The sequence below is a fragment of the Nicotiana sylvestris genome, chromosome 10, assembly GCF_000393655.2.
Source record: "Nicotiana sylvestris chromosome 10, ASM39365v2, whole genome shotgun sequence".
Classification (NCBI taxonomy): domain Eukaryota; kingdom Viridiplantae; phylum Streptophyta; class Magnoliopsida; order Solanales; family Solanaceae; genus Nicotiana; species Nicotiana sylvestris.
The window spans coordinates 17556083-17584068 of NC_091066.1; the positions used below are offsets into that span (position 1 = coordinate 17556083).

Here is a 27986-nt window from a genome sequence, read left to right on the forward strand (position 1 = left end):
TATGGATCAAATAAATAAGTCTTAATCCCTTGGGCTAGACTATTTAATTGGGCTAAAGTGATGAGCCCACTTCATTTAGCCCAAGATGTCATCTTCCTAGAGGCCCAATTTGGTGTCACGTGTCAAATGACGTGGCGCGCCAAGTCAAACAGAAAAGCCAATAGGATTGTGCCACATGTCAAAATGACAAGGCATGCCAAGTAAAATTAAAGGGCCAATGAAACCGTGCCACATGTGCAAGTGACATGTTTCGGCCAATCAAATGCGGCCATGTCACACTTCAATTTGATTGGTCGTAAAGAGTTTTTTCTTATCACAACTCCTCCCTTCCACAACTATAAATAGGAGTCTTCATAACTCAGAAAAGACACCAGAAGTTATAACAAGAAGCAAGAGAGAGCTCGTGGATCAAATACCGAAAATTTCTCTACAAGTTTCAAGTTTCAAGAAATCAAGTTCAAGCTCAAGAACGAAGAACAAATCAAATTCAAGCTCAAGAACGAAGAACAAATCAAGTTCAAGTTCAAGAACGAAGAACAAATTAAAGTCAAGTTCAAGCAATCAAGTTAAAGCTCAAGAACAGGATCATCGTTCGTGGCGACAACTATATATTCAAGATCAAGCTCAAAGGCCCTTGAATTTATTTACTATTGAAAAGAAGAATCAGAGGATTCATAGAGATTGTAATACTCAAATATTTGAAATAAAATACTATGATTGTTGCGATATTTTTCGGTCTTAATTTTATTTTTTTGAAGCAATTTATTGTTTACATAGTCAAAATCCTATCTTAATTAATTTTTCTTAATGGGCGAGTAAAAGAAAATAATGACAGATAATATAAGATGAAGTGAATAGTAATTAAACTTAGATAAATTTGTATTGCTTTCACATTACTTTGAAATTCACAAAGTGCTCTTTGATAATGTTAAATATACTCGTGTTTTTAATTTAATTTAATTTAATTTAATTTATTACTCATAAAGTGAAAGTTGGTTCGTGATTTGACATGAAATGAGAAAAAGGTTAAATATTAAACTCGCCCGGTTTGTTTCTATTAATTTGGTTTTATAATTGATATTGTATCTATTGCTTTTTGTTTTGGGGGATGGGGAGGCAGTCACCAACCTGTCTATGGCTCCATTTTGAGTTCTGAAAAAATAGTAAATTTATAGCGGCCAACATTTTGAACTAAATATAGTCAGACCTCTCTATAACAATATCTCTACATAACAACATATTACTATAAAAGTCAAGCTTTTTCGAAATCAATTTTTATGTTATGTTATAATATATATTCTCTATAACAACACTTCGTTATAACATCCAAAAATATTCGGAACAAACGAGGTTGTTATAGTGAGGTTTGACTGTATGTTAGTTGACAATAACATATTCAGTATAGTCGTATAAGTGAGATATGAGAGATATATCAGTAGACTGAGTATCAAATTACATTTCCTGTATTGATTATCAGAGAAGCACCTATATAGTTACATTCGACACAATGGTGCCATGCAACCAAAAAGGGAAAAAAAATCATATACATGAAACAAATAGGGTCACTTTTACAAAATAATACAGATCTGTGGCAATAAATTTGTGTTCCAATTCCTGGTTTCTTCGGGCAAATTAAGGGGTCTTTGGGATATTCAATGGGATTAGGTATTCCACCTTTTATATGGTATAGTTAATCTTATTACTGTAGTATAAAAGTTATCCCGAAATTAGTGAATACCCAAATCAAATATGGAATGAAGTTAATCACAAACTTTATCCCGATATTATTATTATTATCCCATGTACCAAAGATTTGGTATGATGGATAAATAAAAATAATTCTAGAATAAAAATTATACCGTTTTTTCCCTTATTTGGTTACTAATCATGGTAGAAGATCCTAGGATTAAAAATAGTATCGGGATAACTTTTATACATGTCAGAGTGGGATAATAATTCCAGGATAAAGTAGTAAAATCGGCACTCCAAAGATTAATACAACATACCGAACGATTAATAAAAAATAATCTCAAGATAACTAATCTCAAAATAACTTGTCTACTTCTGGCAATAAGTGTCTACTTGTTTAAGACTCTTGTCATCTTACTACAGGAAATGATTACTGAACGGTAAACCTTGAAGATGCATGTTACTTAGCGCAATAATTTAGAACTGAGATATAAATGAAGGGAAAATTTTATTCCTATACACTATATGAAACTTTATTACAAAAAATGTCCTTATTTATAATATTACCCGACCTGGACACGTTTTTCCTACAGAATCTATACAAATATTTAAAAAGGAATCCTTTCTGCTGTAACATTCCTTTTTTAGGAGCGAGAATTTGGGATAGTAAAGGATTCTACCGAGGTTTTTTGCAACGCACTAGTCTCCATTAATTAAGCCTGAAATTATTCCGTTTCTCTCACAATTTCAGTACTCTGTTTCTGTTTTTCACTGTATATTTTGGTTTCACAAGCAAAATCGAATCAATTATCTACAATTGTACCGAATCAAGCGCAATAATGTCTAAAATAACTATTATGCTTCAGCTAAATGGTAATTGGGATAGCTTTGGGAGATACATGGATTTTCATATCGATGGGATTGTAATCAGCGAAGATGCAACTTATAGCCAATTGATTTCTAAAATCGCAGAGCATCAAATGATCGATACATCAGAAAAATAATCGAAATCAAATACATTATCAACGAAAATTGTCCGCCAATGGAAATTAGGAACGATATAGGAGTTTTAGTATACATGGAGACAAAAAAAAAAACAAGAGTTTAGGAATGTATCTGCTATGTATAACAGTGCGGGATTTTGATTTGGAATGCAGTATGTCTATTTCGAACGCAATTGCAGGTTTGATCTGTTATACCAGTGGTGAAAAATTTATTTATATCTCTTGTGTTCTACAATTTTTCTACAATATTTCGAAAAACAACTACATAACATGTGTATATCAAAATAAGTATTGAATTTGATTTGTTCTATAATTTTTCTACAATATTTCTAAATAAAAACTACATAACATGTGTATATCAATTGTTATGAATATATAAGTCTTGAATTTCATTGTTCTACAATTATACCATAAAATATCTACAATATATGTCATAGCTGTATTTAGCTTTAATTGATTGCAGGTTCATCTGGAAAACTGAAGTTGATTGATATGTCAACATCTCCGGCGATAGTGGAATATGAAAGTATAATCATAACAGAAAATACACCAACTGTTATTAAAGTAGGCCAAGTATACAAAGACAAGCAAACAATTGCTAGTGCAATGAAGCACTATTCTGTCATGAACAAGTTCCAATTTAGGGTGAAAAAGTCTAGTGCTAGAAGGTAAGAACAGTTCAATGGTCAAAAATCATATCTTTGTTTAATTTGTAGTTTATTTGTATTTTTTTGTTCTTCAGTGTTTGTAATATCTTTGTGTACAAATTGTAGAAAATTTGTAGTTTTTTTGTATATAAATTGTTAAATATAAAATTTTGATGATTAAACAGCCTATTTTTTGTGTATCTATATTTTTTATACCATTGTTTAAATTGTTTTTATTCTGTAGCTACTGCCTGGTATGTGTTGGGGAAGATTGTACATGGCATTCCAAGTCCACCAGCATAAATGATTCAGTAATGTTCAAGGTTCGAAAATTCAACAGCTTGCACACATGCTCTTTGATGGAAAATACATACATACAACGCAAATCTACTATCATGGTAGTGGGTATCATGGTTATACCAAAATATGTTGATCCTAAGATAGTTTACACATCAAAAGACATACAAACTGATATGTTATTTGTACACGACGTGAACTTAACATACATGCAAGCTTGGAGAGCAAAGGAAAAGGCTTTGGAATTTTGAGAGGTCATCCTGCTGACTCCTACAGTCGATTGTCTAGTTATTTGTATATTCTGGAGAAGACTTATCCGGGGTCGGTAGTTAAATTGAAGAAGGCCGACAATGACTGTATCTTGTAGGCATTTGTTGTGATTAGTACGTCAATCAATGGTTGGAAATATTGTAGGCCAGTTGTAGTAGTTGATGGGACCTTCTCGAAGTCAGCATACAGGGGAATAATGCTAACAACTAGCACAATGGATGCAGCAGGTATTGTAGATATATTATAGAAAATTTGTTGTTTGTATGTATTTTTCTTTATTTACAGTTTTATGATGGAATTAAATTCCTTTTTGCCACATATGATAGGTAGCATATTACCACTGGCATATGCTTTTGTTGATTCAGAAAATGAGGCATCATGGAAGTGGTTTTTTGAGCAATACAAACATGCATATTGTGAAAAACCAAATATGTGTGTTGTTTCTGATCAAAATGAGAGTATATTGAAGGCAACATCTATTGTTTATACCGGCATGCCACATTATTCTTGTATGTGGCATATTTGGACAAATATAAGGTCAGAGTTCAAGAAAGATCATCTAAAGTTAAGCGAATTGTACTTTGCTACGGTACGATCATACACACTTGATGAATTTAATAAAAGAATATCAAAGATTGAAGAGATCGACACGCGTGTTAAAGCATACTTATACGATATTGGTTATCACAGATGGTATCGAGTACATGCTACGGTGAACAAAACTTGGACTATGACATCAAATATTGCAGAATCATTGAATGTAGGAACAAAAGATGCAAGAGAGCTGCCGATGTAGAACTATTAGAGTACATGAAGACTCTTCTTGAACGTTGGACTAATGAAAAGTTATTGAAAGCAAAGGGTGCATTCGCATACCTTGGGTTTAAATTCAACAAAGAGTTGGAGGACAACAGAACATTGTCGCAGAAGCTTAAAGTAAGCTATATCCAATAACATCTGATCAATTATTGCATCAAACTAAAATATTAACAAATATTGTAGATAAATTATTGAATAATTGTAGTTATTTTGTATATGTTGCTGATAATTTGTTGTGTATTTGTAATGTAATTGTAGGCGAGGGCTTCAACAAATTACATCCATACAGTGCTAGATAGTGTGAGGCGCTATATTGTTTGTCTTGAAAATAAGAGATATAGTTGTGGACAATTCCAGCTTGATGAACTTCCGTGTCCACATGCTTTGGTTGCTTTAAGGCACAGGGATGAGTCTTATAAAAAATATTGTTCTCCTTATTATATGAGGGAGAGAGTCTTGCATACTTATGAAATACCAGTAGACCCGCTGCCTCATGAAAGCAAATGGAATGTACCACAACATATTGGTTGAAGAATTTGTAAATCTACCTACCGGGAAAATGTCACGACCCTAACCCCGAACCCGGTCGTGATGGCGCCTCTCGTGAAGACAAGGTCATCCAGTTCAATCCAACTCAACTTTTAAAGCAGTTAATCAACATAAAAATAGTCTAAACATGATTTAAACAATACTAAATAGCGGAAATATCGATAACAATGCGGAAAGTCCAACCCGACACAGCCTTAACCAGGGTGTCACAAGTCACGAGCATCTCTAAATCATAATACTAGTCTGCTAAAGTCATAAACTACTACAAGTGTTTGAAAGGAAACAGAAATGATAGAGAAGTACAGACACGGGGCTGCGGACGTCAACTGCTACCTCGTAGTCTCCGAAAACCGCCTGGAACTGGAGGAATCAGCACTCAGGAGCGGTACCAGCTACGTCTGAATCTGCACACAGGGTGCAGGGAGTAAAGTGAGTACTCCAACTCATTGAGTAACAAATGTAAATAACGACTGAAAGTAAGAAAATACGTAAAACATAAGGCATTCTATACTGAAGCAGTAAAAAAATTACTTAAAACAGTGAAAAGTCAAATAAATTCCTTTTCAACAAGTAAAACAAGTAATTGACAAGTAAGTAAACAAATAGAAGTTTGCCCCTCGGGCACAGTATCAACGAAGCCGCCCCCCGGGCAACATCTCAGAACAGTACCAGCCCCTCGGGCTCAATCTCAGAACAATATCAGCCCCTCGGGCTCAATCCCACATCACAATGGGTACTCACGCTCACTGGGGATATACAGACTCCGGGAGGGGTCCCTTACGGCCCAATCGCAATATCAAGCCATCTCGTGGCATCAAATTTAGGCTCTCGGCCTCATATCAATCAAGCCACCTCGTGGCATATTTATGTATCTTAGGCCCTCGGCCTCATATCAGTATCAATGTATCCTCACAACTAGGCCCTCGGCCTTACTTAGTCCTAAAATCATCACAAGCCCCTCAGGCAATAGTAAAATAGTATTTCTTAGCCCAAACATCATTTAAAAATATCATTTAAGTCTCAAAACTGAGTAAAAATGGTTGAGTAGTAAAACAATGGAAAATAACATGACTGAGTTCAAGTAATAATTCAAAACAGTGAGGAAATAGTACTAAAAATCCCCGAAGGGTTCAAATAGTTGGCACAAAGCTCAAATATGGCAATCAGCCCAAATCATGACGATAACAAATAAGTTTCAGTCAAATATACGGTAAAATCATCAATCAAGACAGACCAAGTCACAATCCCTAATAGTGCACGACCCCACGCTCGTCATCAAGTGTGTGTATCACCTTAATATAGCACTACGATGTGCAAATCCGGGGTTTAAAACTATCAGAGCATCATTTACAATCATTACTCACCTCGAACCAGCTAAATCCCTAGCTCGCGATGCCTTTGCCCCTCGAATCAGCCTCCACACGCGTCGAATCTATCCAAAATCAGAACGAGTACGTCAACATATGCTAAGGGAACAAAGCCCAAGCGAAAACAATCAACAAAGGACACAAATCCCGAAATTACCAAAACCCCGACCCTCGGGCCCACTTCTTAAAAATCAAAAAATTTCATATCAATAGATTCATTATCTCCCCAAGAGTTCATACATATCAAAAGTTCTCAAATCCGACCCCAAATGGTCCTTTAAATCCATAATTTAAGGCCTAAGTTCTCAAGCTCTAGTTTGCCCAATTTTAACCTTTTAATTCCTTTAATTATAGCCTTAATCCATGAAATTCTATCATAGAAATGTGTTTTAGGTCCAAAATCCTTACCTTAATGAAGTTCCCTTGAAATCCCTCTTCCAAATCGTCCAAAAGCTCTCAAGCCGAAGTAAATGGTGAAATAACCCAAAATTTGCGAAGGGCTCTTTTAATTCATTTGCCCAGGCCTTTCCTCATCTGCGGGACAATGCCTGCTTCTGCGTTACTCATATGCGGCCAAACCACCGCTTCTGCGGTCCTTCACTTAAAACCCTAAATCGCATCTGCGATAAGACTTCCGCATCTGCGGCTTCGCAAATGCGGCTACTTGACTGCTTCTGCGGTATCTGCACACCTGTTCAATTTTTTGCTCCTGCGGCCAACTCTCCGCTTATGCGGCGCTGCACCTGCGGTCCCCAAACCACAGGTGCGAAAATACCAGAAGCAGCAATATTTTCTGCAATCTCCCAAGTTTCAAATATTCCTGCTAACCATCCGAAATCACCCCGAGGCCCCCCGGGACCTCAACCAAAAGCACACACCTAACCCAATACCTTATTCAAACTTGTACCAATCATCAAAACACCTCAAACAACATCAAATCTACCAAATCACATCGGATTCAAGCCTAAGTTTCAAAAATCTTCCGAAATACGCCTTTGATCATAAACCCAACCAAACCACGTCCGAATGACCTGAAATTTTACACACACATTTCAAATGACACAACGAAGCTACTGCAACTCTCGGAATTCCATTCTGACCCCTATATCAAAATCTTGCCTAACAACCGAAAATCGCCAAAATATTCACTTCGCCAATTCAAGCCTAATTCTACTCCGAATCTCCAAAACCTATTCTGATCATGCTCCTAAGTCACAAATCACCTCCCCAAGCTAGTCAAACCATCGGAACTCACTTCCGAGCCTTCTAACACATAAGTCAACATCTGGTTGACTTTTCCAACTTAAGCCTTCTTAAAAGAGACTAAGTATCTCAAACTTCACCAAACTCATTCCGGACTCGATCCGACCAACCTGATACCACAAAAACACGGATAACGAAGCATAAAGAAGCTGAAATGGGGGAAACGGAGCAGTAACTCATGAGACGACTGGCTGGGTCATCACATCCACCCCAACTTAAACAAACGTTCGTCCTCAAACGAGTCAAGAAACATACTTGAAGCCTCAAATAGGTGAGGATATCTGCTTCGCATCTCCCGCTCAGTCTCCTAGGTAGCCTCCTCCACGGGCCGACCTTTCCACTGCACTTTCACTTAAGCTATATCCTTTGACCTCAACTTCCGAACCTGATGACCCAAAATAGCTACTGGCTCCATATCATAGGTCAAATCATCATCCAACTGAATCGTGCTGAAATCTACCCCAATATACTTCAGGAGCATAGAAACATGAAATATTGGATGCACACTCGACAAGCTGGGTGGCAAAGCAAGCTCATAAGCCACCTCCCCAATCCTCTGAAGCACCTCAAAAGGCCCAATGAACCAAGGACTCAATTTCCCTTTCTTCCCAAATCTCATAACACCCTTCATGGGTGAAACCTTCAACAGAACCTTCTCACCAACCATGTAAGACACATCTCGAACCTTCCTATCAGCATAACTCTTTTGCCTTAACTGTGCTGTACAAAGCCTCTCCTGAATCACCTTTACTTTCTCCAAGGCATCCTGCACCAAATCAGTCCCCAATAGCATATCCTCACCGAGCTCGAACCAACCAACTGGAGATCTACATCGCCTCCCATACAAAGCCTCATATGGATCCATCTGAATACTCGACTAGTAGTTGTTGTTATAAGCAAACTCTGCAAGTGGTAGAAACTCATCCCATGATCCTCCAAAATCATTGACACGAGCATGCAACATGTCCTCCAATATCTGAATAGTACGCTCGGACTGCCTGTCCGTCTGAGGATGAAAAGTTTTGCTCAACTCTACTTGAGTACCCAACTCTCTCTACACGGCCCTCCAAAACTACGAAGTAAACTGAGTACCTCTATTTGAAATGATGGAAACTGGGACACCATACAAGCGAACAATCTCTCGGATATAGATCCCTGCCAACCGCTTTGAAGAATAGGTAGTACACACAGGAATGAAGTGCATGGATTTGGTCAGTCGATCCACAATCACCCAAATAGCATCGAACTTCCTCAAAGTTCGTGGAAGTCCAACAACAAAGTCCATAGTGATTCTCTCCCAGTTCCACTCAGGAATATCCATCTGCTGTAGCAAGCCACTAGGTCTTTGATGCTCATATTTCACCTGCTGACAATTGAGACACCGAGCTACAAATCCCACAATATCTTTCTTCATTATTCTCCACCAATAGTGCTGCCTCAAATCCTGATACATCTTCGCGGCACCCGGATGAATGGAATACCACGAGCTATGGGCCTCCTCCAGAATCAACTCCCGAAGCACATCCACATTGGGCACGCAAATCCTGCCCTGCATCCTCAACACCCCATCATAGCCGATGGTCACATCTCTGGCATCATCATGCTGAACTCTGTACTTAAGGACTAGTAAATCCGGATCATCGTACTAGCACTCTCTGATGCGATCATATAAGGAAGACCAAGATACCACTCAAGCTAATACCCGACTAGGCTCCGAAATATCTAATCTCACAAACCGATTGGCCAAGGCCTGAACATCAAATGTAAGAGGTCTCTCCTCAACTGGAATATATGCCAAACTCCCCATACTCACTGCCTTTTGGCTCAAAACATCGGCCACCACATTGGCCTTTCCCAGATGGTACAATATAGTGATATCATAATCCTTAAGCAACTCCAACCATCTCCGCTGCCTCAAATTAAGATCTTTTTGCTTGAACAAATGCTGAAGACTGTGATGATCAGTGAACACCTCACAAGATACGCCGTACAAGTAGTGCCTCCAAATATTCATGCATGAACTATGGCAGCCAACTCCAAATCATGAACGAGGTATTTCTTCTCATGGGGCTTCAACTAACGAGAAACATAAGCAATAACTCTATCCTCCTGCATCAACACACAACCAATCCCAACTCTCGAAGCATCACAATACACAGTATATAAACCTGAAGCTAATGGCAAAATCAACACTGGAGTTGTGGTCAAGGTTGTGTTGAGCTTCTGAAAGCTCTTCTCACACTCGCCCGACCATACAAATGGATCACCCTTCTGAGTCAACTTGGTCAAGGGCGATGCGATAGATGAGAATCCCTGAACAAACCGGCGATAATAGCCTACCAAACCAAGAAAGCTACGAATCTCTGTGGCTGAGGATGGTTTGGGCCAACTCTGAACCGCCTCTATCTTCTTTGGATCAATCTGAATGCCCTCGCTGGACACCACGTGCCCCAAGAAAGCCACTGAACCAAGCCAAAACCTTATAATCAATGCACATTCTCATTGTGTCATCCTTCTTCTTCACAAACAGAATCAGTGCACCCCAAGGTGACACACTAGGCCGAATGAACCCCTTATCTAGGAGCTCTTGAAGTTGCTCCTTCAATTCCTTCAACTCCACTGGTGCCATATGATACGACGGAAGAGAAATGGGCTGAGTGCCCGGCACCAGGTCAATACCAAAATCAATATCCCTGTCTGGTGGCATGCCCGGCAGGTCTGCAGGAAACACATCGGGAAAATCCCTTACAATTGGAATAGAATCAATACTGGGAGTCTCAGCTCCGACATCCCTCACAAATGCTAGGTATGAAAGACAACCCTTCCTAACCATACGCTGGGCTTTCAAGAAAGAGATCACTCTACTAGGAACATAATCAGTCACACCTCGCCACTCGATCCGTGGCACACCCGGCATAGCCAATATGACTATTTTAGCATGACAGTCCAGAATAGCACGACACTGAGATAACCAATCCATGCCCTAAATGACATCAAAATCCACCATGCTCAATAGTAATAGATCCACTCGGGTCTCCAGACCCCAATAGTCACCACACATGACCGGTACACACGGTCTACAATAACAGTATTGCCCACTGGGGTAGATACATGAACAGGTAAAGCAAGAAGCTCACGAGGCGTACCCAAATAACGAGCAAAGTATGATGATACATAAGAAAAGGTGGAACCGGGATCAAATAATACAGAGGCATCTCTGTGGCAGAGTGAAACAATACCTGTAATGACAACATCTGAAGCAATAGCATCTGGTCTACCTGGGATTGCATAGAAATGGGCTTGACCGCCCCCTGATCGACCTCCCCTATGGGGCGACCCCTGGTCGACTGACCTCTACCCCTAGCTAGCTGAGCGAGTGGTGGTGAAGAAACTGGCGCTGAAGTCGAAGACTAACCCCTCTGCTGGGATGAACTAGCAACACGACGAGGACAGTGCCTCCACATATGGCCCATCTCGCCACACTCATAACAACTCCCAGGTGCTGGAGAATGGGACTGAAGGGAACCCCTCGCACCAGAGTGACTAGCTGATGCACTCGGCATAGAAGAACCCTGAACCGACAAGGCACGAGATGAACTCTGAGCTGGAAGGGCGCTGAGTGAGGACTGGCCCTACTGAGATCCATGATAACCATGACCCAAAGATGCCCCCTGATAACCTGGGCGAGCTGACTAAGCAGGCCTAAATGAACGACCTATGTTGTGCTGGAACTGGCCCCTCGAATGAGCACTACTATAGCTTCCAGATCCTCGAGGCCTCTTGGACTCCCTCTCCTCTCGCTCCTGATGGCGAACAGTCTCAATCTCACGGGCGATATCAACAACCTCCTCGAAGGTAGCACCAGTCATCCTCTCACTGGTCATAAGAACATGGAGGTGGTAAGTAAGACCATCAACAAATCTCCTGATCCTCTCTCGATCTGTCGGAACCATCCAGATGGCATGACGAGCCAATTCAGAAAACCTCAACTCATACTGTGACGCAGTCATATCCCCTTGTCGCAAGCACTCAAACTGTCTACGCAACTCCTCTTTGCGGGACTGCGGCACATACTTCTCCAAGAAGAGAATGGAGAATTGCTACCAAGTAAGGGGCACTGCACCAACAGGTCTACGCCTCTCAAAATCCTCCCACCAAGTAAAATCAACTCCTGAAAACTGATAGGTGGTAAAAGCGACCCCGATGATCTCCAGAATACCGGCAATACGAAGCATCCTCTGACACTTATCCAAAAAGCCCTGAGCATCCTCGCCCTCTACGCCACTGAAGGCTGGAGGCTGTAATCTACTAAACCTCTCCAATCTATGCTGCTCATCCTCCGGCATGACAGAAACCACATAGTCCTGAGCAGCTACGACCGGCTGGGCTGGATGCGCCCCTGACGTATGAAGTCTCTGCACTACCTGCTCAGGTGTGCGAGCGGCGAGAGTTTGATTGCCTCCCCCAGCCTGTGAAGTAGCTGCGACTGTAGTGGCTGAAACCACCTGAGTCGGGCCAATGCAAACTGATAAGATCTGTGCCAAGGCCTCCTGAAGACCCGAAATCACGATGGGCACAGCTGGTGCCTGAACTGGTGATACTGGAGCATCCATAGCTGGAGCCTGATCCTGAGCTGGGGCAGCTGGTGGATCAACAGGTGCTGCCCTTGCTGCTCTGCCTCTGCCACAACCACGACCGCATCCTCGACCTCTGGTGGTATCAGCTGGTGGCACTGGTGGTTATCCACCCTGCTCGATAGCACGTGTCATCACCATCTGTGAGATAATGGAATAACAAAAGTTTAGTACTCGGATCAACAAGTTCGCACGACAAGAATTTCAAGAATGTGAAGTTTTCCTGAAGGTTTTGTAGCCTCTCGAGGATAAATACAGACGTCTTCATACCGATCCGCGAGACTCTACTAAACCTGCTCATGACTCGTGAGACCTATGTAACCTAGGCTCTGATAACCAACTTGTCACAACCCTAACCCCGAACCTGGTTGTGATGGCGCCTCTCGTGAAGACAAGGCCAGCCAATTCAAGCCAACCCAACTTTTAAAGCAGTTAATCAATATAAAAATAGTCTAAACATGATTTAAACAATACTAAATAGCGGAAATATCGATAACAATACGGAAAGTCCAACCCGACACAGCCCTAACTGGGGTGTCACAAGTCACGAGCATCTCTAAACCATAATACTAGTCTGCTAAAGTCATAAACGACTACAAGTGTTTGAAAGGAAACAAAAATGATAGAGAAGTAGAGACACAGGGCTGCGGACGTCAACAGCTATCTCGTAGTCTCCGAAAATCGCCTAGAACTGGAGGAATCAGCACTCAGGAGCAGTACCAGCTACGCCTGAATCTGCACACAGGGTGCAGGGAGTAAAGTGAGTACTCCAACTCAGTAAGTAACAAATGTAAATACTGACTGAAAGTAAGAAAACACGTAAAACACTAGGCATTCTATACTGAAGTAGTAAAAAATTACTTAAAACAGTAAAACAGTGAAGAGTCAAGTAAAATCCTTTTTCAACAAGTAAAACAAGTAATTGACAAGTAAGTAAACAAATAGAAGTTTGCCCCTCGGGCACAGTATCAACGAATTCGCCCCTCGGGCAACATCTTAGAACAGTACCAGCCCCTTGGCCTCAATCTCAGAACAATATCAGCCCCTCGGGCTCAATCTCACATCACAATGGGTACCCGCATTCACTGGGGGTGTACAGACTCCAAGAGGACCCCCTTACGGCCCAAGCGCAATATCAAGCCATCTCGTGGCATCAAATCTAGGCCCTCGGCCTCATATCAATCAAGCCACCTTGTGGCATATTTATGTACCTCAGGCCCTCGGCCTTATATCAGTATTAATGTATCCTCACAACTAGGCCCTCGTCCTTACTCAGTCCAAAAATCATCACAAGCCCCTCGGGCAATAGTAAAATAATATTTCTCAGCCCAAAACATCATTTAAAAATATCATTTAAGTCTCAAAATTGAGTAAAAATGGTTGAGTAATAAAATAGTGAAAAATAACATGACTGAGTTCAAGTAACAAGTCAAAACAGTGAGGAAACAGTAATAAAAATCCCCGAAAGGTTCAAATAGTTGGCACAAAGCCCAAATATAACAATCAGCCGAAATCATGATGATAGCAAATAGGTTTTCAGTCAAATACGCGGTAAAATCATCAATCGGGACGGACCAAGTCACAATCCCAATAGTGCACGACCCCACGCTCCTCATCGAGCGTGTGTCTCACCTCAATATAGCACTACGATGTGCAAATCCGGGGTTTCAAACCCTCAGAGCATCATTTACAATCATTACTCATCTCAAACCGGCTAAATCCCTAGCTCGCGATGCCTTTGCCCCTCGAATCGGTCTCCACGTGCGTCGAATTTATCCAAAATCAGAACGAGTACATCAACATATGCTAAGGGAACAAAGCCCAAACGAAAACAATCAACAAAGGGCACAAATTCCGAAATTACCAAAACCCGACCCCCAAGCCCACTTCTCAAAAATGAGAAATTTTCATATCAATAGATTCCTTATCTCCCCACGAGTTCATCCATATCAAAAGTTCTCAAATCCGACCCCAAATGGTCCTTCAAATCCACAATTTAAGCCCTAAGTTCTCAAGCCCTAGTTTCTCCAATTTTAACCTTTTAATTCCTTTAATTACAGCCTTAATCAATGAAATTCTATCATAGAAATGTGTTTTAGGTCCAAAACCTTTACCTTAACGAAGTTCCCTTGAAATCCCTCTTCCAAAAGCTCTCAAGCCGAAGTCAAAAATGGTGAAATAATCCAAAATTCGTGAAGGGCTCTTTTAATTCATCTTCCCAGGCCTTTCCGCATCTGCGGTACAATTCCCTCTTCTGCAGTACCGCATATGCGGTCAAACCACCGCTTCTGCGGTCCTTCACTTAAAACCCAAAATCGCATCTGTGATAGGACTTCCGTATCTGCGGCTACTTGACCGCTTCTGCGGTATCTACACACCTGTCCAAATTTTTGCTTCTGCGGCCAACTTTCCGCTTATGCGGCGCCGCACCTGCGGTCCCCAAACCGCAGGTGCGAAAATACCAGAAGCAACAATATTTTCTGCAATCTCCCAAGTTTCAAATCATCCCGCTAACCATCCGAAATCACCCCGAGGCCCCCCGGGACCTCAATCAAAAGCACACACATAACCCAATACCTTATTCAAACTTGTCCCAATCATCAAAACACATCAAACAACATCAAATTTACCAAATCACATCGGATTCAAGCCTAAGTTTAAAAAATCTTCCGAAATACGCTTTTGATCAAAAACCCAACCAAACCATGTCCGAATGACCTGAAATTTTACACACACATCCCAAATGACACGACGAAGCTACTGCAACTCTCGGAATTCCATTCCGACCCATATATCAAAATCTCGCCTAACAACCGAAAATCGCCAAAATATCCACTTCGCCAATTCAAGCCGAATTCTACTCCGAACCTCCAAAACTCATTCCAATCACGCTCCTAAATCACAAATCACCTCGTGAAGCTAATCGAACCATCGAAACTCACTTCCGAGCCTTCTAACACATAAGTCAAAATCCAGTTGACTTTTCCAACTTAAGCCTTCTTAAAAGAGACTAAGTGTCTCAAACTTCACCAAACTCATTCCGGACTCGATCCGACCAACCCGATAGCACAAAAACACGGATAACGAAGCATAAAGAATCTAAAATAGGGGAAATAAAGCGGTAACTCATGAGACAACTGACCGGGTCGTCACAGAAAAGACAACCAGAAAGACCTCAAAAACAAAGATACAAAACACATGATAAAGTAAATACAAAGAAGTATAAAGTTTCATGTGGCAATTGTTGAATAGAAGGGCATAACAAAAGATCATGCAAGAATGCTCCCAAGAAGAAATAAAATTTGATATAGTCAACTAATTTTTTGATAAAAAGTGTTGAGGTGTTTAGGAGAATTATAGTCGATGTGTAATTGTGTTGATAAATTAAGTAAAGATTGTTTCCTATAATGAAATATTTTCAACTCTTAATGTTGTTGGTTTGAATTTGTTTTGTTTAATTACTGAGTGTATTGAGTTCATCATTTCATAACTTGATTGAATTATGAATGATTTATATCTATAATACACAATTATTTAATTATCTATATCACAAATCATTAGTGAATAATGATTCTTACAAGTTGTCTACAAAATAACTACATAATCTGGCGTTGACATAATAACTACATAATAATTAAGTTCTAAAGGATTTTTATGCTAACATTAATGAGATCAAGTACTAATAACTTTCAACCAATCAAGATAAAAACAACAAAATATTTCCTATTGTTAGCACTAGTATCCGGGATAAAATAACATAACATAGGGTAAAATAATTGTAGCACAAATTTGCTACAATTAAACTTCAGCAAACTTGTTCATAAGTAACAATTTGTTGTAATCTACAACCTTTCTACAAAATCAACTGCAACTAAATAATTTAACTATATTTTTCCTATAGAAAATGGCAACTAGTTCTTCTTCTTCCGGACTTGTGTTCTCTCGTTCACAGCCGGTAAAAATAAATAATGAAGCAAAGGGTAACAACAAAAAATAAAAGTAGTAGAATAAAATACTAACAATTTTGAACCAAAAAAGGATCTCCATAGTGTTTTCGATTTAAAGTAGTAATTTTCTAGGCAAAAATAACAAAACTAAAGGTAAAATAATTGTAGCACAATCTGCTACAAATATATTTCAACTATATTGTTCTAAGTTAACAATTTGTCTACAACTTTACTACAAACCCACTACACCTACACATTTTAACTATAATTTTTCTACAGAATAGGGAAACTAATTCTTCTTCTTCTTCTTCCGGACTTCTGTTCTCTCATTTGCAGTTGGTGGACATTTTCTTCTTGCTAATCTGCCAGTCACCTCACTCTCACTAATTTCACCAATCTCTCTTTTTCCTAGCATAATCCCAAAATATAGTTCCATAGCGTCTACGATATTGATCAATATCAGAAAGGTCTTACTTTGAAATCGATAGCTCTCCATTGATGACATATTCAGCAAATGCAGCAACATATACACCACAGTAACTGCAAACAGAAATTAGGGGAAAAGATTTAGCATTCAGTGATTGAATAAAATCTGTTAAATAAATAGAAGGAAAAACAGCTTTTTCATACAGTAAACCCTCTTTTTGTTGGGGTATCTCACTGACCAACTAGTGAATGTCAAGAGGGTCAGTAACACCTTTTTCAATGTATGCCTTTGTGTTCTTGTAGTTGATGTCTGGACATTTGCCATAGAAGCCGATGCATGACAAGTATAGGGGATTATTGTTGCAAATTTGGTGGCAACAGATTCAACAATGATGTGATTGTGTGAAGAGACCATAGAATCATAAACATATAGAACCCTTTCGATAATGTCAAAAACAACCAACAACCAATGAAATTTTTTCACAATATTTATGGGCATAATCATAAAATCAACTTGATCTCATGCAACATTTGCAAGTAGCCTATACCCCAATATGTATTCTGCTACGACGTCCTGGGAATTGACAACAACTAGCTTCTTATCGTCAGGAGCATTAACGTATTTTTCATAAATTTGTTCAATTCGATCTTGAAAATACAGTCAGTGGTTGTGAAACGTATTTTGTTCATAGGACCATACTTTCCTCTATTCTTCAAATAGTATAAAATAACATCAATATGCTGCAAAAAAAATAGAGTTCATTATTTGTTAATGCTAAACAAATTAACTACAATTTTTAAACAAAAAAACTACAATATCCTCCAATAATAGAATACCCCAGCTAATCATTTTATTCTGCCAGGGTATGTGTTTATCGTGTTGTTGAGGACTTGTCCAGGATGTGCTAAAGTGTAAAATCACTCCTTTTTATCGATTTTGTCCACTCCAAGATCATACCACAACTTAAGCTGGTTATCTTTTATAGAATAAGGTGCCTTCCTCCTATTTAAATACAACAATTACAATAAATATGTAGATTGAAGTGGATATCCAAAAGATGAATGCACCCATAAATATGAACAAATTGTATAAACTAACCTCTTTGAAGTTGTATCGGTACCAAGATATAACCAGTTGTTGAATTTGTCCGACAACTCAAGATCAACATTTTGACCTATAATCCCAGTAAACGGATGCTTGATTTAAAAAATTGGAGGTCCAATAGAAGTGCTGCCACCAGAACTGTAAAAAGGGAGAAAGTGTGATCGGGCATACTTTCCAGGCTGCCTTGTTCTTCCTTGATGCACAGGGGTTGTTTCATCTTGGTTAAGCTCGCCGAACTTAACAATCTGGGAGAAGTTCTCTGGAAACTCAAAATCATCAAGTGTTACTTTCCTTTTATCATATCTGGAGTCGTCCAAATCACCTACATTAATGTACTTGGCTGGTTCACCTCCTTCTTCACAACAATCATCTCCTTCTTTTATAACATTCTCTTCTTCAACGGGAGATTGAATTTTTTCCCCTTCTCCTAATTCTTCTGTTCTCCTTGAATGCTTATTGTATCTTCATGTATTGGAGATTCTGTAGCATAGCTTCCTTCACAGTTACAGTAAGTATTTTTAAATTAATCATTAGTAGAAAATTTGTACTAAACACTAATATTTCAGAATACAAATTGTAGTTTAAATGTAGTAATTTTGTTGAAATGATGTCATGTATATGATAACAACTAAGTTTAGAATGTTCCTATGATGATGACATGTACTAACTGATACCTGCATTCTCTTTATCAATTGCCCCTTCAAAATGAGAATATAAAGCAACACGTAGAGGAACATTCTCATTAATTTTCATTTCATTCACATGTCATGTATCTAAGAAACCCATTTGAATTATAATGCACATTAGTTGACACAATTTTAGGCAATATATAGTTATATTGTAGACATCTATATAGATATGTAAATCTGTGTAGAGATACTGTATGCATAATGTAGATATGTTTAGACATATTGTGGATATAATGTAGATATGTTGTATATAATGTAGATATGTTGTACATACTTATTTTACTGTTGCTGGCATGTTCTGGTTGATCACTACTGCACGGAAAATATTGATTTTTCTTTTCTTTTGATTGCTCAGCTATTTTTCTAGAACTCCCAGCAAACTGCAGGTTTTAAATTTGTTCGGATATATACTTTATAGACGATAATATAAACTTAGAGGTGATATAAATTGTTCTGTTAAATGAATATATTTCAAATATTACCTTGGTATCAATGTTATCCTTTTGACTATTTATCGCCTGCAAAACAGCCTTGATTGAGTCATTGAGTAGCAGTCGAAAGCTACCTAGTTCTTCAAAAACATATGTCTTGAGAGATCCAAGATCTAAAGAAACATACATATTAAAATATAGAGAGTTAACGAAAATATTGGCTTAACATAAATTAAAGAAACCATCTAAGATTATGTATATATGTTACCTTGTCGACATCTTTTCTTAAATTTTTAATTTCTTTCTATGATGACCCAAAAGGTCATCGCTTGTTTTAGAAATAAATTCTATATTTCAAGGCCTTAAAACATCCTTTTTGTCTCACCTTGATTTATATGCACAGTCTGGATGTGTATCTGGAAAGCCTGTGAAAATTTGTGGAAAATGGTGAATTTTGCTTTTAAAATGAATTTAGGTTGACTTCGGTCAATATTTTGAGTAAACGGACCCGAACCCGTAATTTGACGGTCCCGTAGGGTCCATAGGAAAATATGGGACTTGGGTGTATGCCCGAAATCAAATTCCGAGGTCCCAAGCCCGAGAAATGAATTTTTGAAGAAAATTATTTGATTGAAAATTTTAGAGTTTTCGAAAATTTGAATGTAATTGAATTTGATGGTATCGGGCCTGTATTTTGGTTTCAGAGTTCGGTACAGGTCTTATATGTGATTTAAGTTGAGCCTGTAAAATTTGGTAGGAAACGGACTTGAAATGACGTGAATCGGACCTTCGATTGTTAAGATTTGAACTTAAGAGTTCATGAGATTTTTCTTTGATTTTTGTGCTAAATTCATAGTCATTGATGTTATTTTGATGGTTTGATCGCACGAGCAAGTTCGTATGATATTTTTGGACTTGCGTGCATGTTTGGCTTGGAGCCCCGAGGGCTCGGGTGGGTTTAGGATAGGCCACTGAGTGAAATTTGGACTTAGGAAATTGCTGGTATGTTGCAGGTCTGCAGGCTTCGCAAGGCTCGCAAATGCGAAAGATGACCTGGGCTGTGCGAAGGGTCCCTCGCAAATGCGAAGGGAACCGGATTCCTTCAGTGTCGCAAATGCGACAAAACCTTCGCATTTGCGAAGTCAACAGTTTCTGAGGTTTGCAATTGCGAACCTCGCAATTGCGACATCAGCAACCTGCTAAATCATAATTTAGACGCATTTTCAGCCATTTTTCAAACCTTTTCAAAACCTAAACACCTTTGGGCGATTTTTCAAAGACAAGTACACTTCCAAATCGATTGTAAGTCATTTCTAACTCATTTTCCTTAATCTTTAACATCTTTCCACATGATTTCAACTCAAAATTAAGGGTTTTCATAGGGGAAATTGGGTGTTTTGGGTAGAACTTAGGTTTTTAAAATTTTGGGGATTTGGACCTCGATTTGAGGTCCGATTTCAAAATAAATCATATGTTTAGGTTCGTGGGTGAATGGGTAATCGGGTTTTGGTTCGAACCTCGGATTTTGACCATGTGTGCCCGGGGTCGATTTTTAATTTTTTGGAAAAAACTTTAGAAAACCTATTTTCATGCATTAGAATTGATTCATTTAGCATTTATTGATATAGTTAAGTAACTTGTGACTATATACGAGCGAATTGGTGGTGGAATCAAGAGGTAAAGCGGTAGTTGAGGCTTGAATTGTGTTCGTGGCATCGAGGTAAGTGTTTGGTCTAACCTTAGCTTAAGGGATTAAGAGTTGTGTCCTATTTGCTATGTGTTAGTTGTTGAGTACGACGTATAGGCATGGTGACGAGTATCTATATGTTGGTGTCAAGCATGCCCGTGAGTCCTATACTATGATAAATGTGACTCCGTTTATATTGTTCATGCCTTATGTGATGATTTCTATTGTTGAGCAAGGCTTGTGGAAGTAATATTGATATTTGAACATTGAAGAACGCTTGCTCAAGTTGTAAAATGATTTGTGGAAGTATAATTGGCAATTGAACATTAAAAAGCATTGGCCCAAATTGTGAAATGAGCTGTGAAGTAAATGTGAAAAAGAAAAGAGGATTATGATATGTCCCCCTTGTTGGGATGTTGTTGTTTTAATGTTATCTCCCTTGCTGGGATGTTATTGTTTTGATATTGTTTCCCTTGCCGGGATATGATTGTTGTACTATTGTTTCCTTGCCGGGATTTTATTGACTCCCTTGCCCTTATTGCATTGTGATTGTTGTTTGGGTAAGGAAGAGCGTTAAAGCATGAAGGGTGATGCCGTGCGTGATTTGTGTGAGAGAGTGTTAAAGCGCGAAGGATGATGTCGTGTATGATATTTGTGAGAGAGTGTTAATACACGAAGGGTGATGCCGTGTCGCACGATGTACAATTACGTGCCTTGATATGAGTTATAATGCACGAAGGATCAATCCGTGCCATGATTATGTGAGGTAAAAGCATGAAGGGTGATGTCGTGCCGATTTTGATTGATTTTATGGTGAGAATAAGAGTAAAAGAACGAAGGGTGATACCGTGCACTTGTCTGTATTTCTGATTCTTGCTGGAAATTGAACTTTGGTGATCCTCATATTTATCTATTGTTCTTATGTTATTATTTGATGTTTCCCCGCAGCATGTTTCCCCCTCTCATCCTTAAATGTACATTCATATTTTTATTTTCCGTTGTATATGATTTAACTGCACAAGTTTATTTGGTAGTCTGGTCCTAGCCTCGTCACTGCTTCGCCGAGGTTAGGCTAGGCACTTACCAGCACATGGGGTTGGTTGTGTTGATACTACACTCTGCACTGTGTGCAGATCCCGGTGCAACAGCTTTTGGACTGCAGTGAGGGTGCTGTCTTCAGTCCATTCAGGCGACCCGAGGTAGTCCTGCAGGCGTCCGCACGCCTTGGCATCTCCTCCTATCATTTCATTTCTGTTTTTACTTATTTAGAGACAGATTCGTGTATTTCTATTCAGACTTTATTTGTAGTATTCATAGATGGTCTGTGACTTTGTCACACCAAATTCTGGGTAGAATTGTACTTAGACTTTCGCAATTTGTATTAATTTAAATTATCACATTTCGTCTTCCGCACTATTTTGTTATTGTTATTTCCGATGTTTTGTTATGTTGTTTGGAATTTCTAAGAGATTAAAAAATGAAAATGGTTAAAAATTGGAATAATTGGCTTGCCTGGCTTTCACTAGTAGGCGCCATCACGACTCCAGAGGTTGGAAAATCCGGGTCGTGACACTTTCAGAATATCTTTCTTGTCCTCTATTCCAATTGACTTTTTGTGTCCCGATGGAGATGCATCATCTTTCGGAGCCTCGGACTTGGTTTCAACTTCTTCAAGTATGTATTCAACTTATCAGGCAAAGACATTCTAGAAAGCTCTTCTGGTACTTCAATTATGTTGGTGAACTGAGTGAAAAGATGAAATTAGTTTGACTTAGACATAATATGTATAAAAGTTGTAGATAATTTGTATTAAATTGTCTGCTCATAAGTAAAAACCATTTACCTTGATCCATGCTGGTTTGATCATTCTATCTTCAATTGCATATAACCATATCTTGTCCTTACTAGCTGGCCAGCTAAGTATGCGAGGGATAGAATTAGCAACCCTTGTAGCTATATCAGTGTTGACGGTAGAGCAATAGTCATACAACCATATTTGCATAGCTAGTGCAAATTCTCGAATGAGATAAGAATGAACAGAAGGATTGAGCTTGTGCCTAACAGACTGAAGCAACTGTTTGTAAGAATCAATACCCCATGCATAGTTCGCATACTGTTTCGAGTCCACCAAATAAAATCTAAAATGGTCTACCAACCCTACATTGTTTTTGTCTGAAGGACAGAGGAAGAATTCTATGAGATATAGAATACACAACTTGACTGCATCATCATCGTTCAACCAACTTTTGGTGGTTACAATTTGTTTTTAGTATGACTTCTCAACTTTTTCTTTGTTTGGAAAATAGCTTCTCATTATTTTACTGTCATATGTAGGTGTATAACCAAAGTCTGTCACTTCCATAAAACATTTTAAACCAGTTATCAACGCAAACTCTCTTAAGCCAAAATTCAACCTCTGACCCTTTATCTTTGCTGAAAAATAGTCAGAATCAGATGCATTCAATTCATACTTCATTAGAAGATGAATTTCTTGATTTTGCATACATATTCTGGGCAATGAAAGAAAATAACCAAAATATATCTTCTTGAAAAGTTTTAAACCATTTGCAAACAATAAATCTTTAATTTGGCCAGGAATACTGGGGTCAGATAATGTCTGAAACCTAACGACCCCATAATCAACATTATGAGGTGCAAAAAAAAGTTCATTCTACAGGAAAAGGAAAAATTCCTTATTAAAACAAGGCTCAAACCTAAAAAACAAACTATCTATATTTTTAATACAATATAGCTACAATTACATAACAGAGTCAAAAACAGATAACAATATAACTAAAATTTTATTACCAAACTTCTACAATCTTTAAATAGAGTCAAAACAAGGCAAACATTTATATAAAATGTATCTATAATCATGAATTATAAATCTACACAATGTAGACAAAATTTCTACAAACTACAAAATCAAACATTATATAGGTTCATAAGAATGAGAACAATTTTTTTTAGCTTTTACCAAAAATTTATTTTTGAAACTAATAAATTCTTACCTTCACCAATGACTGTTGGAGAACAGTTTTAGTAGATTTTTGAACTTTCTTCTTTTTGAAGCTTTTACATTAGGAGATACTCTCATTTTTTTTGCAACTTTAATGGCAGCTTTTGTTTCGACGAAATCATCATCGAAATCAATCTCTTTGCCTTTCCTTTTCACAGATTTGATAGGTATCGAAGATTCACCAGCATCAATATCGTGCTTTTGCTTTGTTCGAGCTTCTACCCTAGCTTCACGAGGGGAAAACTTGGGCTTGTTCTCTTCTTTTGCATGAGCTAATTTTGAAGCCTTTTTGGGTGAATTTGCTGAGAAAACACCCGAATCAAATGAAGGAATATCTGCTCCTTTGTCTTTTGTAGGGCTGTTCTTTGAAGATATCTTTTTCTTCATTGAAAATCAAGCTAATCAGAGACTTTAATGGAGGTAGGAAGTTTGAATAAGAGTCCCAATTTCGTCTGGTTTTTGAAGAAGAGATGAAATAGGCGTTAATGAAGGATTTCTGAGATTTGTGAAGAGAAAATCGTGGGTGAGTGCAAGATACGTGAGTGAGGGGGTGGGATGTGGAGAAAGAAACGTGGAAGGAGTGTGAATATACGGTAGAGTTATTTTAGGACAGTAATTAATACCATTAATTCCCTTAAAATGTACATAAATGGTAATTGGGTATATAAAATGTAATATAGTAAAACTTGAGTAGGGAGGGTAATATAGTTTCATATAGTGTATAGGAATGTAAAAATTCTATAAATGAACATTATTGTAGATGATAAATTATCCCAAGCAACTGGGGAAAAACTTCTTTTTTTATATAACCAGTTTATACTTCCTAAGTGACTCCCTAGTCGATATAAAATCACGTCAAACGAGTTGCTGTGCTATATTACTCCATACTCTTTCTTTTTTATTTCAAGTACTTATATGATAGAAATCTACCCTAATCCTTTGTAATTTAACTTAGACTCTCCTTATTCTACACATTTCATATGCTTGCTGAATCTTCCACATACAAGAGTCAGAATAAATAAATAACCAGCGTTAGATAGAGGGACTATAAAATATTTCATTTATCGATTATCACCAACCCTGATCCTACTTGGGTAAAATTGTCACACTGCATCCATTGCGCAATAATTAACCACGAGCCTGCAACAAGTCACACACAAAATGGAGAATACTTGGATATGAATAAAGACGCAAAAGGAAAAAAAGAAACAAGTGCAGCTCAGCTTCAAAAGATTAAATACTAGATTCGTTACCAAAGCTGAGTACAGGGGAAATAGGTACAAACTTAAAAATCATAATGTTGATAATCAGAACATCGAGGATGCCATTTCACCGATTTCTGATACAACTTGATCATAATCTGCTTTCAGTTTCTCTTGATCCTCCTGGCTAAGTTCCCCCTTGGCAGGCTTTGTTTGTACCAAAACGCAGCAAGTTGGCCTCTTGGTGGCTCCGGCATTTGCTAGATCCTGAAACAGAGTTTTAGATCATGACCACATAAAACACCTGAAGTTGTACAAAAACATAGTGCATGGCATAGACAAAGAAAGTGGAGAGCACACATCATAAAGCATTTGTAATATTTACTAAACTACACTCATGACCAACGCAACCACAACAAGACGTGACTGTTCTGAATTCTAATAGCACCACAGCATTATTGAGTTTGAGATGGAAAATAAATTCTAACAAATCCTACTACTTTAAAAATGCACTAGAAGTGTAATGCTTCCAGAGAAGAATGTGCGGAACCAAAGGCGCTTATGACATGAAACAATGAAAGAGGTGATAAACATTCTTGACTACTCTAATAAAGAATGAAAAGGATTACCCAAGCACTATAGTATGGTCAGTGTAATGTCACAGGTTCAAAGCCGAACGAAGTCGCAAACTGTAACTAGTGAATGAACAGACAAGATAACAACATATTAATATTATGACACAAAAGCCTGAAAAGTCCAGCTTACTTCTTTTGAGGAGACGTAGACATATGGTATCTCAGCTTCTTCACACAGGATGGGAACATGGGTGATGACATCTATAGGAGATATATTTCCAGCTATGACACACACTCTGCATCACCAGAAACAAATGGAGGATGAGAGATATAGAAACTCTGTAATCACCAACAATATATGTTGCTCGTAATTTGTATACAAATGGCAAAGCGCAAGGTTCATAGCATCAGTGTAAGTACAGTATCATCAATCATGAGTGAAAACTGTGCAAACAAAATTCACGTCAAAGTAACTAAATTACATTATAAAGAGCAAAAATTTAGTGTTCAGAAAAGTTAGCCTGCTATATCATGCTATGATTAGACGATGTCAATATAAAAGCACATCATAGCGATAACCCCAACAGTCCAACTCTTTACTCCAACCGCACTCACTTTTAGATTGCACTCAACTCCTAAAGTAAAGTCTATTCCATCAATTCTGGAAGAATGGCACTGAATCTGGTAGGTAATTAATGTAATTATCTGGAGTCTGGACAAGAAAAGGTGGGTTTGGTACGACGAAAGTCATTTTTCAGAAAAATATTTTTCACAAGAAAGTCATCTTCTGGGGTTTGGCAACCAGAAAATTTTCAAACTGGAGAAAATGACTTCCCTCACTTATGGGCAGAAGTCACTTTCCACAACAATCTTAAATTCATATTACTTGTTCAAACTAACACTTAGACATTATAATTAATCTCTATGACTAAAAAATTTAATCAAAACACTCTTCTATTTGCTAATATTAATATTCTTTCATACTTATTTTTTCCGATAAATATTTTCAGCTCAGTGACCAAACATAGCAAAACATTTTCCAAGAAACATGAATTTGTCATACCAAGCACACCCAAAGAGGCTGAATTAACTGCCTTGGATTAAAATAGCATAAACTCTTAACTCATTTCCATTCTTCTCCAATAATATATGGTGAACCAACTTGAAGTTACATAACCCAATATTTTTTGTAACATGTCTCTCCCAATATATTATGTAACAAAATATTACCCACTCTCTACTAATATATACTGGATCTACAAATGTAATCAAAATTCTTTTATGAGTAGATAAAATTTCAATTCAAGGCACCGGGATGGAGGGGTTCAATATAGTGACCAAGTCATACTATTTATAAGCATATCTCACTATGACAGCCTGGTGCACGAAACATACCGCATTTACATAGGGCATAAAACTATAAGCACGACATACAGCAAATAATACCATCAACATACAGATTATACCTTAAAATGAAATACCCCCACCCCCCACCCCCCCAAAAAAATGACTGACCCTTTTTGACCGCGTCGAATACTCTTTACCACCTCTTTAACGCCCCTCTTCAAGCACTTTTTCTCCGCAGCTAAAATCACAAATAAGGGTAAATCAATCAAACAACTACACCTCAATATCCACCTTGTTGGTTCGGAAATTAAAACAAAAAGTTAAATAATACTCCATTACTAATGGATGAGTCGAACTATTTAAGAAGTATAAAGGATACCTCGGCGAACAAGTTTGAAGATGCGTTTGTTGAGTTTTTTTCCAGCAAGGGGTTTGGCAATAGGAGCTAAGGCCAACAGCTTCTTCTTCTCCTTTTGTGCGCTTTTCTCTACTTCACTATCGCTACCCATTTCTACTCTGTCTCTTTCTGGAAGGGAAAAGCAGAGAGTAGGGTTTATGAGGAAGATAGAATTACTAGTATATTGGGTACTTGACTACTAGGGTTTAAGGTTTTGAGTTCTCGGCCCATAACTTTGGGCCCGTCTCGGGTTTCCCTTAATGGGTATGGTGTTTGGGCCTGATTGAAACCCAATTTTTATTTTGAGAAAATGATACTGTATAGCTATTCTTAAAATAATAGCCAATATATATATATATTAATTTTAAGGTACGCATTTTACGCTTGTACCTATATTAATGAGTACATAATATTAAAAAATTATACTAATATTTTTAATAATATACTTGAATTATAAAATAAAAATGTAACTTGCTGAAAATGATAATGTTAGTCGAAGAGGACTTTCTACTTAGAAAGTAACCATTTCTACGTAAAGGAAAGAACCCTTTTTCATACTTTTAGAATACACACTTTGTGCATCTATCCCATATTATATATTTGGCATGCAATTGTTATTTGT

General features: G+C 38.1%; 1 protein-coding gene across 1 annotated transcript; it reads right to left on the reverse strand.

Moving 5' to 3' along the window:
- Positions 1–24996: 24996 nt before the first annotated feature.
- On the reverse strand, positions 24997–27544 carry LOC104244852 (H/ACA ribonucleoprotein complex subunit 2-like protein). Its single transcript, XM_009800355.2, has 4 exons — positions 27347–27544; positions 27136–27205; positions 25811–25916; positions 24997–25312 (listed from the first exon to the last, which is right to left on the reverse strand). The coding sequence occupies exons 1-4, from the start codon at positions 27474–27476 to the stop codon at positions 25151–25153; spliced, it is 468 nt and encodes a 155-aa protein (XP_009798657.1). The 5' UTR covers positions 27477–27544; the 3' UTR covers positions 24997–25150.
- Between the last annotated feature and the right edge of the window lie 442 nt (positions 27545–27986).

Coding starts and splice junctions, on each gene's coding strand:
- LOC104244852 (XM_009800355.2), bottom strand. CDS start 27,476: ATGGGTAGCGATAGTGAAGTAGAGAAAAGCGCACAAAAGGAGAAGAAG. Junction 27,206..27,346: donor CTTCAAACTTGTTCGCCGAG/GTATCCTTTATA, acceptor TTGTGATTTTAG/CTGCGGAGAAAAAGTGCTTG. Junction 25,313..25,810: donor TCTACGTCTCCTCAAAAGAA/GTAAGCTGGACT, acceptor ACTCTGTTTCAG/GATCTAGCAAATGCCGGAGC.